Source organism: Rhipicephalus microplus, unplaced genomic scaffold, assembly GCF_043290135.1.
Source record: "Rhipicephalus microplus isolate Deutch F79 unplaced genomic scaffold, USDA_Rmic scaffold_132, whole genome shotgun sequence".
NCBI classification, from domain to species: domain Eukaryota; kingdom Metazoa; phylum Arthropoda; class Arachnida; order Ixodida; family Ixodidae; genus Rhipicephalus; species Rhipicephalus microplus.
The window spans coordinates 607,966-621,317 of NW_027464704.1; the positions used below are offsets into that span (position 1 = coordinate 607,966).

The 13,352-nt window shown below is 45.3% G+C and overlaps 1 protein-coding gene across 1 annotated transcript in view; it reads left to right on the top strand.

Moving 5' to 3' along the window:
* Positions 1-13,114, top strand: part of LOC142790841 (uncharacterized) — a gene marked incomplete at its 3' end in the record, with an annotated part of 32,120 nt that extends 19,006 nt beyond the window's left edge. The window contains exons 12-16 of the mRNA XM_075885369.1: positions 1,804-1,860; positions 9,667-9,714; positions 10,200-10,256; positions 12,714-12,743; positions 13,073-13,114. Coding sequence (XP_075741484.1) covers positions 1,804-1,860; positions 9,667-9,714; positions 10,200-10,256; positions 12,714-12,743; positions 13,073-13,114 — 234 coding nt within the window. The remainder of the gene's footprint in view (positions 1-1,803; positions 1,861-9,666; positions 9,715-10,199; positions 10,257-12,713; positions 12,744-13,072) is intronic.
* Positions 13,115-13,352: the final 238 nt, after the last annotated feature.

Consider the following 13,352-nt stretch of genomic DNA (forward strand, 5'->3'; position numbering starts at 1 on the left):
AAATTTATTTTGCGGCTATCTTTTTTATTTTATAGATTTTGATCAAACTCATCCAGCACTGCCTCTGGCCTTTTTTAAAATGTTACCTTTTTTATATTCTTTTTCTCTCTCTTATCCCCAATAAATTCCTACGCCCATGTTGAGAGAATGCAGTTGTTCGAACACTGTGGTGACGCTTTGAAGAAAGCACTCTAACTACAATCAGACCAATTTATTCACAACACGAATCCGCGTTGTACCATTGACAACTTAGCCACACGAGCGCGCGCAACCACTCCTAAGTTTCAAACCCACACCGACGTTCCCGACTGCCATGATGGCTGCTGCTGCGTGCCGTGGTTGACGCTCTGAATCACTTGTGCTTCAAAAACCAGATTATAGTTTTAACGATACTTCGTCCTACAAAAATTCTTGCAAGAGAAGCGTTTATACACGCATGTGGAAAACAGTGTCATTATGCATAAGTGAAGGTCTGCAGATTTCGGAGACACATTCATCTTTCAGGCATGACAGTAAAGCCAGTAATTTTTGATGAGCAAGCATCATCTTTTTTTTGTGTGATAAATACTACAAGTTAAAGCCTAATTCTTAAAGTGTGTACGTGTGCGGCAAGAGCACTGTTGTGTGTGAGTTAATGCAGTGGTTTCTGCAAACTGCTACCATGTACCATGGGGAAATAGCTGACCGTGATGCTGTATCGGAGGCTGATTTACATTATAGTAGACGGGTGCCTTTGGATACCATTTACTCATATCAATACAAGATATTTGTTCCTGTTGTTGGAGTCGAGCAGTACGAATTCATTGCACCCATTTGTAAGTGCGGCTGATTCCACGTTTATATCACAGCCGGTATAAGGGGCCAACATTACCTGTAGCTTTTTAAGTACAATGATCAATCAGTCATTGAATGCTTAAAAGATCGAGCTTCATGCCAGAAGGTGACGAAAGTGCTGTTGAAGTTGAGCGACCGGTCTCGCTGAACGATTATGACACTCCACCATGTGTGTGTCGTCTGTGTGTCTGTGTGAGTGCGTGCGTACGCGCGTGTGTGTGCTTGGGAGTTCATGTGTATGTTTCCTCCTTCATCTATTACCAATTCTTACTTTGCTTACTTCTCAGTATCTCCTTAGCCCTGCCCCTGCTCAAAGCAGCAAAACTTTCTGGTGAACATCCCTGCTTTTCATCATCACATTTCTGTCTTCCCCATCCTTCACCCTATTACGGTGAAGGACGGGATCAGGCCCACGATGGAATAAATGCACATGTGTCCTGCCTAAAAAAACCATTTATGAGATCTGCGTAATATAAGAGGAAGGAGAACAGACGAAAATATCTAGAATTGGGGAGGTCTGCTGTTCAGCAGTAATGTTTTAACAGTCCATGGCGCGACAATGATTTCAGCGTACATTGACGCAATATACTACAGAATTCCCCGTGTGTAACACATGACACATTGCCATTGCCTTGTATAGTTCACTGACACCTTGAATAGCTGTGCGACTTTGTGGTTCCATATACATCTGTCATATGAATTCTGACGCATGTGGCGATCATATAAAAGGCTAAAAGGTTAAGGTTGGGAGAATGAAGTTAGCGTTGTAGTGAGAACTACAAATGTGATGCGTAGTGTTCTAGAAGGGTAAAGATATGGGCGCGTTGTAACATCGGCATACTTTTTCAAGATTTCGAGAACACGTTGAAAGATGAAAACGAAAACACACAAACCATTATGCCTATCATTTGAATTCTACGAGACAAGAGCATAACTACCACAATCTCTTTGTTTCGTTTTTTTTCTCAGTGGCTGCGACCGGGACCAGCATAGCTGAGATAGTTCTTAAACATAAAACAGAATCAGGTGAGTACATTGTCCTGGTATTTCTCCTAAAATAATGTCTAAGACATATTCTACAGCGCAAGACATTCATAAAAAATTGTACCTAAGTGCACAATAGATGCAATTCACTTAGAGTTTCTTGGTATATACTAAAAAAGCCGGCAGTTTTTGAATAAAATTTGCGACAAATTATGAATCAAATCAAAATAGTTACCGAAATCGTTAATCAAATCGTTCAGACTAATTACCTATATTATATAGACTTGTTCATCGATTACAGCGGCCGCCAAGACTTATTTTTGTTTTATTTACGTAAATTACGTCCTCAGTTTAGCTCTATTGTAGTCAAAGTCATCAGTCCTCATTTGTGTTTGCTTAATTTGTTGTAGGAAAACATAACCTCATACGCACGAACATTAAATTCCATTTATGTGTCATATAGATGCGCACATTTTTCTCATCTAGCATGCTCATAACCACACTTACAGCCGTCCAAATGTTTGGGCCTGGTTATCCTAAACGTAGCGTTGGTGCTGTGTTCGCGGGTGTATGTCACTGCGGGACATGCTCAGGTAATGCGGCCCAAGTTAGCTTTAGCCTCCCTACAAGCTTTGCATTGTGGTGAACAAACATTTGGTTAGTTGCGACTATACAACATGAATGTGAAGATTTTGTGCGTCTGTAATAATTGCATCGGTGTTCCCTTTTTAAGCGACTTGTCGGAGGCCGAGTACTTCAATTTCACAATGGTAATGTACAAAAACTTCACCATACGTGACCACTCTGTCTTTCACGTGGTGGAACAAGGACCTCGTCGTTCTCAGCCTGCTGGGATCGTCAAGAGGGTGGCAAGTTTGACGATGAGTGACGTGCTTTGCGGACAGTTTTTGGGGTAGTGGGCAGTGTTAAAAGTGGCTTCATTTCCGGCAATATATATATATATATATATGAATAAAGGAGCACACTTACGAAAATTTGATAATTGTTTACTCTACGTTTCGGCCGTGCCACGGCCTTCGTCAGGATATATATATATATATATATATATATATATATATATATATATATATATATATATATATATATATATATATATATATATATATGGAGAGGAACATAGTTGAGCTTTCTGGTAGCTAGTGGATCATATCCATTGTCCTGGTGAATGAAATGGTACTAAATTTGTAGGTTTTGCGATGTCTACTGCTGCCTAAAAACAGCAGAAAATAATCATTGATGAGTAGGATTGCGTCCAACGAATTATACTTGACATTCGAAAAGCTCTCCAGATACAAGCTTGAGCATTTAAATATATATATATATATATATATATATATATATATATATATATATATATATATATATATATATATATATATATATATATATATATATATATATATATATATATATATTGTAGGCATCTATTATGCGCTTCATCCTCATCTGAACAGCAGTCAATCATCATCATATGTTCTGGCTGACAATCATCATCTGCTTGGCACGAGCGCTTCTTTGTCGGGTCCGTTGCGCTTGTTCGTTCCCGAGTTCACGGCCAATAAACCTCGCTACAACCGAGTCGTCATACGTGGTGGAGGTGGATTGACGTTCCCAGTACCTCTACTTACAACGCCTACTCGCTGGAGCTCCGTTCAGGCCGCCGCTTGGACCCTCAGTCCGCCAACATGTCTCAGAGTGAGTGGGTGGATGCCCTTTCGGCTCCCGTCTCTGCGCCGCAAGCCGTCTCTGCGCCGCAAGCCGTCACTGCGCCGCAAGCCCCTCCTCTTTACATCGTAAACCACCAGCGTGACCCTCCGATCTTCGCTGGTCTCCGCGGCGAAGATGTGGAGGACTGGCTCGATAACTACGAGCGGGTCAGCGCAACTAATCACTGGGACGACTCTAACAAGCTCCGCCGAGTATCGCTTTATCTCACGGGCGTTGCCAAGACATGGTTCTTGAACCATGAGATCGACCTCACCGACTGGCCTGCCTTCAAGCAGCAGCTTCGCCAAGTATTCGGCACACCAGCCGTTCGATCCGCTCTAGCGAGGAGGGCCCTAGATACTCGCCAACAACATCCCGGCGAGTCATACACATCTTATATCGAGGATGTCCTCGCGCTTTGCCGGCGCGTCAATTCTTCGATGTCCGAGTCGGACAAACTGCGCCACATCCTGAAGGGCATCGGAAGCATTGCCTACAATGCCCTTGTTGCCCAGAATCCTTCTACTGTCACGGACGTCGTCTCTACGTGTCAGCGTCTCGACGAACTTGATTCTGTTCGCCTTCAGTCGGGCAATAGTGAACACCGTGCAGCAGACCGGGACCTGCGTGACATGATACGGGAGATCATACGAGAAGAACTTCAATCAATGGGTATCTCAAAACCTTCTCCATCTGTCACACAGCCTTCAAGCATGGCCCTCCGTGACATCGTAAGGGAGGAACTAACATCATTCACCGGTCCAGCCTACGTCCAGCCACCTCCGTCTAGCCCTCCAACGTACGCGCAAGTTGCGGCCGCGCCTCCTCGCAACGTAAACTCTACTTCACCGCTGCCATCATTCACGCCGGTTGCTGCTGCACCACCGGTCCACTTCCGGCCAATCCCACCCGAACCTCCGTCAGTCCACTTGAGTGCGCTATCTCCCGGTGTGCCGAACGCCCTTTACTACCCGCCTTGGCGCCCGTCTCGCCCAACATGCTTTTACTGTGGATATCGTGGCCATATATCGCGCTTCTGCCGCAAGCGCCAGCAGGACGAGCGTCGCGGGTACGACATGCGCGAACGGGACTTTTCCAGAGGGGACTCTTACGCTCGGCGTTATTCATCTGGACAGCAGCGGTCTCCATCTCCGCCCGCGTCGACTGAGACGCGGAACACTTACCGTTCAAGCCGACGCCGATCACCTTCGCCCTTCCGTCGCTCCTCCTCTCCTCTTCGGCCAGCCTCGTTTACTACTGATAACCGGTCGGAAAACTAAATGATGCAGTTTTCGGAGGAGAAACTGCATGTAACAGTAGGACTCATATTCCTCCAGCACGCCCGTTCAACATGGTTTCTGTTACGGTGGAAGGAGTTCTCGTGGACGCTTTGGTGGACACCGGTGCTACAGTTTCTGTGATTAGGTATGATTTGTGCAAACGCCTGAAGAAAGTAATGACACCTTATAATGGACCCAATCTAGTCGAAGCCCAGGGGAACGCTATCCGCCCTTTTGCTCTTTGTACTGCTCGTGTGTTTATTGATGACATTTTGCATTACATCGAGTTCACTGTGCTTACCCGGTGCTCTCACCAGCTGATTCTAGGGTGGGACTTCCTATCTTCTTCTTCAGCCGCTATATGTTGTGGTGAACGGATTCTGCACCTAACTAATACGGACTCCATGTTCGACGAAGGCGTCTACAAGCCTCTACGCCTGTTCGCTCGCGAAGATCTCGAACTACCGCCACACCAAGAACGAATTGTGACCCTGATTTCTAAGGACATCGACCACGGTGACGTCTTGGTGTCCCCTTCGTCGACTTGCGTCGCAAAAGGCATAGCCCTTGCATCAGGTGTCGTACGCTTTCACCATGGCTCCGCGCTCGTCATTGCTACGAATGAAACGCCAGAGAAAGTTCTCCTGCCAGAGGGCACTGCAGTAGCCTGTGTTGTGGATGCTGAGCCTGTCAGCGTCACGCCACTTAACCCTGCCTCTACCAACGACCGTTCTATGAGTAAGCCTGCCTCATCCTCTCCCTTCACAGCTCTTATCAGTGATGACTTAACAGCTATGCAGGCGCAGCAGTTGCTTGCGTTATTAACGAAACACGCCGATTCTTTCGACACCTGCTCCTCAACGTTGGGCCGAACTACCACTGCAGCGCATCGCATTCAGACGGAGGGAACATCTATTGTACATCGCCGCCCGTACCGCGTGTCTCTCGCTGAGCGAAAAATCATCGAGGAAAACGTCGCTGACATGCTCCAACGAGAAATAATTCGTCCATCAACTAGCCCTTGGTCATCCCCTGTTGTTTTGGTACGAAAAAAAGATGGCTCCGTGCGCTTTTGCGTTGATTACCGGGCACTTAACAACATCACACGCAAGGACGTATACCCCATGCCACGCATCGACGACGCCCTTGATTCACTGCAAGGCGCCGAATACTTTTCAAGCCTTGATTTGCGTTCGGGATATTGGCAAATTCCCATGCACGATGACGACAAAGAAAAAACGGCATTTGCAACCCCCGATGGCCTATACGAATTTAACGTGATGCCTTTCGGGCTCTGCAATGCGCCCGCGACGTTTGAACGCATGATCGACACCGTCCTGCGTGGTCTGAAATGGAAGACGTGTCTCTGCTACCTTGATGACATTATCATCTTTTCATCAACGTTTTCTCAGCACCTGAGCCGCTTGGATGACGTCCTAACATGCCTCGCCGGTGCGGGTCTGCAGCTCAACACTAAGAAGTGCCGTTTCGCCACCAAATCCATCAAGGTTCTCGGTCATGTCGTCAGCAAGGACGGTATTCGCCCTGACCCCGAAAAGATCGCTGCCGTCCTTCGATTTCCATGCCCCACAAGACTTAAGGATTTGAGAAGTTTTCTTGGCCTCGCATCATATTTTCGTCGCTTCATACAAAATTTCGCTTCAATAGCTGCGCCACTTCACAAACTACTTGCATCTAATGCACCCTTTGTGTGGTCCGAGGAATGTCAGTCGGCGTTTCACCTATTGAAGAAAGCTTTGACGTCAGAGCCTGTACTCTGCCATTTTGATGACACCGCCCCAACACTCCTGCATACCGACGCCAGCGGCTGCGGTATAGGTGCTGTTCTCCTCCAACGCGATAACTCTGGACGGGAAAGGGTCATCGCATATGCTAGCCGAGTGCTAACTTCTACCGAAAAAAACTATACCATCACTGAGCAGGAGTGCCTCGCTGTGGTTTGGTCCATACAAAAGTTCCGTCCTTATCTGTACGGCCGTCAATTCACCATCGTAACGGACCACCACGCCTTATGCTGGCTTTCTACAATGAAGAACTTGTCCGGACGCTTGGGTCGTTGGATTTTACGCCTGCAGGAGTATCAGTTTGAGATTATTTATAAATCGGGCAAAAAACATCAAGACGCCGACGCTCTTTCTCGTTGCCCACTACCTACAGCGTCGTTCGACACTCCAGCTGCCACCTCCAACGACACCAGTGCGGACGTGACTCCCACTTCTGTTGCCTTGCTCGCCTCGCTGTACCAACCGCCAATCGACGATGAACAACCCTTCAGTTCTCACCAGCAGGCTGACCCGTATTGTCGGCGCATTATAGACCACCTTTCAGGAGCTACGCGTCCACCCAATGCACGCCTTCGTCGACAACTCGAGCACTTCAAGTTTCAGGACGGTGTGCTGTATCGTCACATATATCATCCTGACGGCACACGCTGGGTACCTGTTCTGCCACGCGCTCTTCAACATCATGTACTTAACGCCTTTCATGACGATTTAACTGCTGGCCACCTAGGCTTTCAAAAAACCTACGACCGCATTCGAAGCCGCTTTTATTGGCCTGGGATTTCTACCAGCGTAGCAAAGTACGTGGGTTCCTGCTCTCCATGCCAACTTCGCAAACTTCCGACATCTCCCCCAGCTGGTCAGTTACAGCCAATGACGTGCCCTACAACACCTTTCGAGGTCGTCGGTGTCGATCTTTATGGACCCCTTCCTGTTACTGGTGCTGGAAATAGATGGATAGTCACCGCCGTAGACCATATGACACGCTACGCCGAGACAACTTCAGTAGCTACTGGTTCAGCATCGGAAGTTGCTGACTTCGTCCTTCAGGCCATAATACTACGTCATGGTGCACCTCGTGTACTTCTGAGTGACCGTGGAAAGGTGTTCTTATCACAGCTTTTAGGTGAAGTTCTTCGCGTTTCTGGTACCACACACAAGATGGCGTCTAGCTACCATCCTCAAACAAATGGTCTGACCGAGAGATTTCATCGAACCCTTGCCGACATGATCGCCGTATACATTCAACCGGATCACAGAAACTGGGATAAACTTCTACCGTTCCTCACTTTCGCCTACAACACCGCTGTTCAGCGCACAACAGGCTACTCACCGTTTTATCTCGTTTACGGACGTTCACCTACTTTCTTTATCGATGTTTCCTTCTTCACCAGCAATGGCCCTACATCACCATCTTCTTGCGAAGAATATATTTCTCGCCTTGCCCAGTGCCGCCAGCGCGCTCGTATGAACACGGAAGCTACGCAACAAGCAAGGAAGGCCGTCTACGACACCTCTCATCGTGTGGTATCATTCCGACCGGGTGACGAGGTGCTGCTATTGACACCAATTCGCACACCTGGTCTCTGCGACAAGTTCCAGCCTCGATTCATCGGCCCATATGTTGTTTTAGAGCAGACTTCACCTGTCAACTATCGTGTGACGCCTCTTGTCGTGCCAACTGACCGCCGTTACCGCAGCACCGAAATTGTACACGTTTCCCGCATGAAGCTTTTCACACGGCGTTCCTCGTCACCATGACTACCCGCCCGCAGCGGCCAGGCTGGCCGCTTCCACAGGGGGGGAATCAGTGTAGGCATCTATTATGCGCTTCATCCTCATCTGAACAGCAGTCAATCATCATCATATGTTCTGGCTGACAATCATCATCTGCTTGGCACGAGCGCTTCTTTGTCGGGTCCGTTGCGCTTGTTCGTTCCCGAGTTCACGGCCAATAAACCTCGCTACAACCGAGTCGTCATAATATATATATATATATATATATATATATATATATATATATATATATATATATATATATATATATATATATATATATATATATATATATATATATATATATATATATATATATATATGAATATATAGAGATGCAAGGAAAGGCACGGTGGTTAACAAGACGCGCGTACGATTTGCTACCACTGCGCTGGCGGAAGGGATAAATGGGGGAACTATATAGAAGAATGGAAGAAAAATACACAGAACCACGAGCACATTTGGGGATACAAATGCAGTCTACAGGTGGTCTCTCAGATTTGTTGAGCTCAGGTACTTAAGAAAGTAACTAGAGCCTTTCAATAGAGAGTTTGAGAACTGAGGACCGAAGACACTGATTGTCCAGGCTGCGTTGGTTAAGCTGCCTGCTGTGTTCCGAGTTGCAGATGAGTATAAAAAATAAGTCAAACACAGGCAGCGTTTTGTCAAGCACACGGGGTGCCACATGTGGCGAAATGAAATTACATGAGACGAGAGACATGTCATGGTCCACGTTGCGTCTGAGTCCTTTCGGTGGTGACTCAAGACGTCTCGGGGGCACACGCTAGCTTTAGATTTTCGGGTCTCAAGACGACGCGAACCATAGATCCCAAGAGTGGCTTGGGTTCTGCGCGTGCGTCTTGGTTGCTCAAAAAGATTGTGAGTTTTCAAGCTCCCTGATGCTTTAATTCTCAAACTCTCTAACGCTGATTGCATGCAATCAAGTATCCTTAAAGTAGCTTATGGAGCAAAAAAAAAAAAAAAAACCCGAGAGAAGGACTATTTTTTGCGTTTTTTCCGCGCCATAAGCTACGTTAAGAATGTACCAACTCGCCCAACGAGTCACTCTGCAAGTATCCTTGGTGAATTTGTGCTCCCACCCGACCGTTGCAATGTCGTAGTGACTGTAGTTTGCAGAGCAGTGCACTTGAAACACAGCGACAGTAGTAGCAGGCTACCTGGTCAACGCAAAGCATTTGCCTCAGTTGGTTCATCACGTACATTTTGCATTTTGTAAGCGTATTTCATTTCCTTTTTTTAAGCTAACAATGCGGAGGTGGACAACAAAAGTGACGGTGGTACTAAACCTGGTAAGTGCTACGCATTCTCAAAGTAAGCATGCATGTTAGTTGTTAGTTGAAACTAAGCATGCATGTTAGTTGAACACACGCTCTGTTGGAACACGATAGGAACACACGCACATTTAGGTAGAAAATAAATTAAGCGAAGCTTATGGTAACAAAGTGACGTCGTGGTAAGTATATCCAACATGGGTACTTCGCACATGACTTTAAGTAGAATAATGATGAGGTATTCCAGTGATGGATGTTTTGGTTTTAAAGAAGGATATTGTCAGGTGTTTGATGTCGTAACTATGCCTGACCTGCGTTTAGTCGTTAATGCGTGAATTGCCTTTACTGGCAGTGGGCCGCCACATTTCACGCACAGCGTTCTTACGTGATATGACTGCATGTTAAGAACTGTCGCTCTGACTAGTTTGTATTATGCATGAGGTTGGCCATGTCTTGTTCATATTATAAGATGCACTTTCTTACACATTCGAATGTCTTTATAGCCACAGGCAAAGAAGAAGGTGGCTCCGAGGGCGCGAAAGACACCACAAATGAGACAGGTAACGACATTTTATGAACAGAAAGCAAGGAGGTTTGTATATTTTTCACTCGTGCAGAACGTACGAAGCAGAATTTTATATGTGGTCCAGAGATGTGACAGTGCTACATATTTTGAATGCTTACAGCTTTATCTAGGCTTTCATAGAGACACGTTTATAAATAATAGTCAGACGACAATGTTTCTAGCGGTAGACCTAATGATATCCTCACCTGAACAGTGGCGTATTACGTTAATTCCGGTTGGTGGTATTATCGACTGACAAATAATCATTGTTCTAAAAATACTGTGTGCACTGTTTGAATACAAAGCCATTACTTTGTTCAACAATGTTTACGGGTGCCAGCCAAATATGCAACTGCGCTTGAAGTGTTCTGTTTCAGCAACCATAAAACCGTGATTCGATCTCTTTCTTGCAGACATAAAAACTGCATGTTGTCTATTCGTGAGGTAGCACGAGTTCTCACCCGTACTGCCTCCTGAAGTGGTGAAAATAAGTACTTCTTTGTAGAACTAGCCAACAAAAAATAATCCCAGTTTCCCCGCAAGAGCGAAACAATCAATGCGATATCAATATATTGAATTGTCAAGTGAAGAACAGGAAGCAGATTGAAACTTCGAGCACATTACTCAAGCACAAAGGACGCACGAAAGGAACAAACACAGGAAAAGCATGGACTAACATGAATCACAGCTTGCCACTCTACACGCTGTTCAAACACAAAGGACGCACGAAACATACGCGGAGATTCACACAGGACGAGCGCGAACTAACAAGTGTCACAAATGTAACATCAGTGCGGTTGAAAGCGTGCGTTTTTTTTTTTTTTTGCTGGTGGGGTCTCTACGGCAGTCGAGGTGACATTTGTGCGCTCTGTAACCTAAACGATATCTTTTTCGGCGAAAACACACGACGTAAGTACATGCCCCTACCCCAACATAAGCGCCCCGTCGGGATTTTCAGCTTGACGAGCCAAAGCATCGCAACATGTGGGGCGCAGAACGTGCACTTCGCTCCATCTGGCTGGCTTACTGGTAAGGAAGAGAACACGCTATCGCCAAGATTTGCGTATCACCAGCGACAAATTGTGCGCATAAATAACACACCATTAGTGTGCGAAAGGAAGCTCGTTTTTGTGGCTGAACGATGCGCACCACGCGCCGCGGAGTGAGAGGTAAACCGCTCAATTATATGCTTGATGATTGGTGTTGTTTATTGGTGCTAGGGCCATTGGATGTCCAAAGAACACCACTACATGGTGACGAATTTGAACAGTGTACACGTAAAGTGGCTGTATAGGGGCCTAAAATTCTTCACCCTAAGGGTGGGTAAAACAAATAGGTATTAAAAATATGAGGGTGTCATGTCATGTGCGCAGTAAAAATGAGAAGAAGAAGGTTGTGACACATTAAATGTTCTGAAGAGGCGGTACGTGTAGGGATGTTTCGTGAAACGTCTTTGTCTCATAAGGCCATGAGACGGGTACTTGTGACGCATTTATCGCATTAGTGGTCTGCGTTCATAGGTCGTGCTTTGGATTACCAGGATAAATCACGTGAAGTGAAAAGAATGGAGATCTTTTAAAAAACTTGAGAGTGATACAAGACTGAAAAGAGGATCTATATACCGATCTATTCCACACTTCGAAAAATATCTTTTCCCGAATTATTTTGTTTCGCAGATTTTATTTAGTTAGAGATAAATATGGCTTGATGGTGACTCTGATGGCAAGAAACAGCCTGGAGTGTCCATACAGTGCAACATTACGACGGAGTTGATATTCTGTCTGAAAAAAGTGTAGACAAAATCGAGTAGTAGCTGATGAAAATATCAATTTCTACCTATTTATGAATTGTCTTTTGCATATATAAGTAAATATTTGTGAATGAAGACGTTGCTACTGCCAATATAACTACCAGATGCGCAAAATATATATTGAGCTTATCTGGACTGAATATGACCAATACTGCTTTGTACGTCACTTCTGTGAAAGAAGATAAACAACATAGGCGTGTGTGTTCAATATACAGCTTTACAAAAGGCTTTACTCGAAATGTGAGGGCCAGAGATCGAAACGAGTAAGGAGCATTTCGTTGGGCTTAGTTACTGGAATCCAAATATTACTGGAAATCAGGACCATCGACGATTTTTTTGCGATTGATACAGTGCTCAAGACCTGTTGTTCCACGTGTAGACTTCATACTAATGAATAGTCATTCACAATTTAAATGAAGTTATGCATCGAGCTGCTTACGTGGCCTGAGCTCCTGACACAATGCTCTGTTCATGTTTTTTGGTACCACTGGTATCAAACGGAGTCATAGATTTCAGGCATGCCTCGCAACTATATAAACCCTGTCAGCATTAGATCTACCTCTGATTTGTAGGTGGGCTCAGCCTGATATCATTTTATTTAATCCACCAAGTCTATTTTTGTGCATGCTTCCTCGCTTACAGACCAAAAACCATCTAGCCAGAAATCAGAAGGTATGTATCGTTTGTGGCAATTACAACATGCATTACGTTGTATAAGCTTTCTTGACAAGCCACTGTCTGAATTACTTGCGGCCTAGATTGTATACACTGAAGCGGTATTGGCTGTTGGAAAGTTTTAGGTGGATTGTGCAGCTTAACTCTCCATGGACTTCTATTGATCATGCCGGTATTAAGAGTGGTCGTAGGTTTCAAGTACGTGTCGTGAGTGTGAATACACGCTCTATGTATAACTATTCTTGACTGGTGGCTGCTGCTAAGGGCAATATAACAGCTTCTTTAATCCACCAACCATATTCACACGTATGCCTCTCGACTTTCAGATAAAAAAGGAGACTCAAATCCAAAAACTCCAAAAGCAGCAGGTACGTATCATTCATCTTACGACAGGGCCTGGTTACAGCCTCTAGAAAAGGTTCGCAGAAGAAAAGGGTTGTTAGAAAACTATATTCCCGCTTTGTCACAGAACACATAAATGTTTAAGCTTTAAGTAGTTCTTGCGACCTAAACAGTTAACTTTAGAAGCATCTTGCAATGATAAAGCAAAACATCACTTGAACCCAGGGAAGGCAACAACCGCTGAACTTTTGCTGTCGGGAGTAG